We start from the raw sequence: 6,000 nt of genomic DNA on the forward strand, positions 1-6,000 counted from the left end.
ATGGGTATGGAGACAAATACAAAAATGGCATCAGGTATCCAATCATCAAGCCTTTCATGTGTGTTTCTATCAATGAAATAGTTACTTGGATCATTGCAAGAGAGACATGAGGTTATAATTTGTTAATGTTAGTTTTGTGCATTACTATTTTTTTCACATCACCCGTCCTGCTTGGTGGGACATTCTAGTGACGGCAAGGGCACAAGCTGTGTGCGAGCCAATGACAAAGGCAAGAAAGTGAGAATTGCCACAAAATGCACCTGCAATATCATGACTTGTGATCTGCAGTGCTAATGAAAAAGTAGCAAAAGGCATGCCCTGCACAAAATGCTACACATAGGCTGGGCCGCATGCCATGCCTTCCCGATCAACACCTTTTGTTGACAATCCACAAATGAGAGTGACAAGTGCTGCACTATACCGTAGTTCTGTGGTGTAGGTGGTGAGACTCTGCTCCTCATTGTTGGTAGATATGAGCCAAGTTTCCTGTACAGCATGTACAAGCCGATGAGTCCAAATGTGATGAACCATCCATTTGTTGAAATGAAGCTGAGGACTGGAAGTAAAAAGGGTGAATCATTAAGGGAATAAGGGTTTGTGCTATGTTTGCAGGTGAAAATTTAATGGCAATGGGCTCAAGTACACCGTTAGCAACACCGTGACCAAAAAGGAGTTGACACATGTTTCTCTAATTTAAGCAGCTGTTTTACCAAATCTTGTTTTATATGGTGCACACAATGTCAGCACATGTCTTGTGGTTGGTTTTGTTGTTTGCCTATGGTTCCTACAAGTGACGTGCAGACCTCAAGATAAACATGTCTCAACATGGACACTTCTCAGTCCCAATCAATAAAAGATGCTACAACAAATTACAGCAAAATTTTCAATTCCATGAATCTTTATTCATTCTGCTTGATTACTAATCTCAATAAATGCAGTGCCCAAAAGTGAACTGTCATCCACCCAACAATAGTATTAAGCCACTTTTATGAAACTTCCTCCACTTTGCAGATTTTCATAGGATTTGCCAAATGTAGTGCAGGTCAGATCCAGGGCAGCCTCCACGGGGGGGGTCTCATTTAAGTATACAAAGAAAGGGGGGGGGGGGGTTAAGGTCACTGCCAGCTTACTAATGTCAGTGCTAGTGCCAGCCTTCTCAGAGGGAGCCTGCACCCTATATGAGTGTAATACAGTCCCAAGTCAACTAGGAAAGCATATGCTTTCATCTTTTTTATCAGATTGATCACTGCTAGCATGGAATAAGTATGCTACACATGAATAAGTGTGCTAGACAGGACAGAGCGTGTTGACCAACATGAAATGCCCAAACAGATAAATGAGAAAGTGAATGTCTATTGCAATCCATAGCTATGTTCTCATGTACTTTGCCCACCTGATATATGTCACCATTTGCTTTTACACAGTGTAAGTTTCTTGCAGAACAAATCAACACAGTTTCCCACACTTTTCGAAACAGTAGTGTAGGCTTTGTGCAGAAGACACATGACAAGTTGCGTGCAATAGAACCGGTACAAATCAGTTCACAAATGAAAGACAGATGAAATGGACCTTGGTCCATTTCATCTGTCATTAACCTGACAACAGCTCCAATTCAAGTTCAGTGTCATGCTTTATGACTCAACCAATATTCATATCTATTTCTTTTAAATTTATATACCACAGGTCAGATTGTCCTTACCAAGTGACAAGTGAGCACTAAAGGAGTTCTCACACATACTTCCAAAGGTTCAAAAGCTCTACTACACAGTTCTCGCATATGAAGGGACAACACTAAGCAAGTATCAAGGTTTGAAAACACTTGTATGTTAATTCGATACTAAAGTTGGTCTCGAAATGCAGGATCGGGGCGAAGATAATTATGACAATTGTATTCCAATGCCACTATTTGTCATATGAAAAGAAAGGTGTACAATCAATGCCATCTACTGGTGCTAACATAAGGGGCAGAAACTTGGAGACTGACAAAGAAGCTCAAGAACATGTTAAGGACTAGGGTGGTTGCTTGAGCTAGTTGGTAATTCATGATAAAAAATAACGTACAGCGTGAAGGACAAGGACTGTGAAGACGACATACACAGCGCTGACTTCCAACAATATTTAATTGCGTTGCCACATCGTGTGTGGCAACACAATACAAGAAAGGGCATGCACAGAAAGGGCATGCCCAGTGACTTGCCATTAGAACACCCCATGTGACTGCCTTTCATTTTCTTCGCATGCCCTTTCTCGTATTGCGTTGCCACACACGATGTGGCAACACAATTAAATATTGTTGGAAGTCAGCGCTGTGTATGTCGTCTTCGCAGTCCTTGTCCTTCCCGCGGTACGTTATTTTTGATCATGTTAAGGACCATGCAAAAAGTGATGGAATGAAGAATGTTATGTGTAACATTAAGAGACATGAAGAGAGCGGTGTGAATCAGAGAGCAAACAGGGATAACCGATGTTCTAATTGACATTAAGAGAAAAAAATGGAGCTGGGCAGGCCATGTAATGTATAGGGCACATAACCGGTGGATCGTTACGGGTACAGAATGGGTGTCGAGAGAAGGGAAGTGCAGTCGAGGACGGCAGAAGAATAGGTGGGGTGATGAAATTAGAAAATTTGCAGGCGCTAGTTGGTATCGGATGGTGCAGGACAGAGGTAATTGCAGGTTGCAGGGAGAGGCCTTTGTCCTGTAGTGGTCATAAAGTAGGCTGATGATGATGATTTGTCCTGCTTTGGCCGTCACATACTTTTAAAGGTACGAAAGCTCTACCAGACAATTCTCACATGCTGAGGGACAACACAAAGCAAGCATAAATGTCTGAAAAACACTAGTATCTTAATTCAATGCTAAAGTTGGTCTTGAAATGTGGGATCTAGGCCAAGATAATTGTAACAATTACATTCTAATGTCATTATTTTGTGCTTCATCAGTGGTCAGATGGCACAGCACCTGCGTTATCAAAGAAATCAGCCAGCCGTGGATAAGAATGGCAGAGAATTGAATAGAGCGGGAGGAATCATTACATTGCACCAGCCCTGGTGTCACTGAGGCTACTGTGATGTCATGACATAAATAATATTTGCTGACATCATGGAGCAATAAGGTTAAGTACAATAATCTTGCTCATTAAACAATTAATGAGAGTGCTGAACTTATTTTTTATGACTATGCAATCATGTGACAACTGCAGCGATGACAGGAATGCAGCAAGCTGATGTATCCCGACGTCAAGGTGCATCAACTTCCAAGGCACTGAAACTGGTTCATAGAAACAAGTACTAGAGTAAATTATTTAGGGTGTTCTCGTGTTTCCCAGTATTTTGTTACCTTTTCATTTGCTTCGATTTTTTTAGCAATATGAATACTGACTCATTTAATGCACAAAAAAGAAAGAAAGTGACAAAATGCCTCGACCCATCCTGTTAGAATTCAATGAAAGCTAGCCCTTTTTACAAATACAGACTGCTGCTTTTACAAGGTGCCATCAAGCTACCTCCTTACAAAACAGTTTTGTAGAACTTCTCAGCACATACAGTAATCTTTTATTCTAGGGTTCATAAGTCAATAGATAAATATATGGTTGTCATGTTGCGTAGGCCCGGATAGCATACGCAAAACAAACCTGACTAGGCCAGGCCTCAGGCATCTTGAGCCACCTGAACACAAATAGCATCACAGCATAACATTAACGAATAGTTAACCATAAAAAAGTGATTTTCTTCAGTGCAATACTCTTTTCGATATGAAGTTAACATTTCAGAAAGTTCTGCTAAGAAATAAATGCATTGCAAATATCATACGGAGTTGCCAGTTGGTTAATTACATCCCATAATTGGTTCTGGTTCTAACAATATTAAAATTTAGTACACCTGAAGTTGAGTTCTTTCAATGTTTGTATTTAAAAACAATTAAATTTAATGTTTATAGTAATGGAAGTTAGATTAATATTAACAACGATAAATTCCGGTAATGGGGCGATTGTTACTCAAGTTGCCTCTTAAACAGACGCGTGATCATAATTAGACAAATTATGGATGAAATAGTTTCCTAACTATTCGCAATCATTAATGACTGCTTATACTACTGGCCCTCAGGAAAAAAAAAAAGCATGTTGCGAAAAAGCTTCTTTATGGACTGGCTGCGCACGTGATGGGTGTTTTATACTCCTCGTTCATCCTACGCGGTGTGCCCGAAATATACAAACCGAAATATAGGTCGGTAGAACCTGCCAAGAACGCCAACTACGCAGTTACTTTATTTCTTTACATAAAAGCTTTAAATCGAGGGTTCGACGGAAGCCCGTCTGGTCGGGATGAAGCATGAAGTAATAAAACGATGGACACCGACCAACAGAAGTGCTAAAAAATGAATAAATCTCAAAAACGTTTCGGCTTCGCTACGGAAGCCTTGCTCAAGAACAAGGCTTCCTTAGCGAAGCCGAAACGTCTTTTAGATTTTCGTAGCGAAGCCGAAACATCCTTTAGATTTATTCATTTTTTAGCACTTCTGTTGGTCGGTGTCCATCGTTTTGTTACTTCATAAAAGCTTTACCTGCATGAACCTTTTGACCGAGCGATCATCACTATTTCTGAAGAAATTTGAGTACTGGCTTGTCAGTAAGCTGGTAAATTCTTGTCCAAATATGGATACACCAAGTGCTTCATATCAGCTAAATGGTTTAGCCAACGGATTAAGCCATCATTCTTGCATCACAACAGAAACCACGACATACTACGTTAGCTGGCAGGCCTCACGGGGAAGGTGCAATGGTAAGTACCCTTCACGAACGATCAACATGTGGAAACAAAACCATTTTGAAGAAAATGGCACATTTAGCCTTGAAGAAAAGGAAAACACGTAAGCAAAGAGATCTTGCACTACAGAAAATGCCCACACCCTGTTACGGTCGTACAAGCTGGCCTGGGTGTCATCACTGTCATTTTTAGTGAAAACGTTCTAAACAAAAGCTTATTACGGACTTGAAGCAACAGTGTCGAAAGTTATGCGGCTAGTTCGTAAAAGTAGGGCTTTGCGGAGCAACCTACTTTAGTGTAGACAACGGAAGAAATCCTTCACCATACATCTCTCAGCAAAATTTTCTGACAGCGTAAATGCAATAACGATGAAACTTAACACCACACTGCCATAAATTTACACGTCATAAAATTACGTAAAAGGCGCCTTACCTATATCGAGGAAGCTTGTATCTTCTCCGCTCTCGTCAAAAAAAGAGCTTGTGACATCGCTGGAAGATTTTGCTTCAGACATTATTCAGCATCAGGATCTTCAAGAGACAAGAACGTTGCTAATGTGACAGCGACAGCACAATAAAGTAAAATTGAAAGTATCCGAAAGCAACAGCGAACCTTGTACACAAACGCTGCATCATGCGCACAATAAAGTTGCAGCGATTGCACTGCCACACGAGGCCGCTATCAACATTACATCGATGGCAAAATGAATAACATCACCTAAAGTCTACCGTGAAAACCAAATTCTACAAAAACAGTAACGTTAATCAGGCTAAACAATTTGGCGTGCGTGAATGCGCTTTCAACCTAATAAATTATTTAGCTGCCGGAGTGAGAGCCATGATCCATAGAGTGTCATGATGGCCTGATCACGTGGGCCTGATGCAAATCGCCCAATCAAAAAGCAAAAAAAAAAAAAAATTAGAAATAGGTTTTTAAAACACAAGAATATTCACAATGGTTGAACAAATAGAAATACCACCAGTATCAGTAAAAAAAAAATGTAGAGAACACTGAAGGTTCCAGCAAGCGCAACTCGAGAAACTGGAACCGAAATCGAACAAAGCATCTGACTCAAGTTCTTCAAATGCTTCAGAACGCACTCGGACTTCTTTTCCTACCCCAGAAGTACATTCTCCGACGACGGGACACACATCCACTTATACTATGTCTCTACATTTTTTCCCAGCAACATTTCTCAGGTGGAGAAAGTGTGTCTTCGGAAGCTTCGGTAGACA

General features: G+C 40.6%; 1 protein-coding gene across 1 annotated transcript in view; it reads right to left on the bottom strand.

Annotated features, from left to right (window-relative positions):
- The window catches only part of LOC142582281 (selenoprotein S-like), a 34,855-nt gene extending 29,254 nt beyond the window's left edge, over positions 1-5,601 (bottom strand). Inside the window, exons 1-2 of the mRNA XM_075691783.1 lie at positions 5,198-5,601; positions 422-556 (exon numbers count right to left, since the gene is read on the bottom strand). Coding sequence (XP_075547898.1) covers positions 422-556; positions 5,198-5,279 — 217 coding nt within the window. The 5' untranslated portion in view covers positions 5,280-5,601. The remainder of the gene's footprint in view (positions 1-421; positions 557-5,197) is intronic.
- Positions 5,602-6,000: the final 399 nt, after the last annotated feature.

Source organism: Dermacentor variabilis, chromosome 5 (assembly GCF_050947875.1).
Source record: "Dermacentor variabilis isolate Ectoservices chromosome 5, ASM5094787v1, whole genome shotgun sequence".
Taxonomy (NCBI): Eukaryota; Metazoa; Arthropoda; class Arachnida; order Ixodida; family Ixodidae; genus Dermacentor; species Dermacentor variabilis.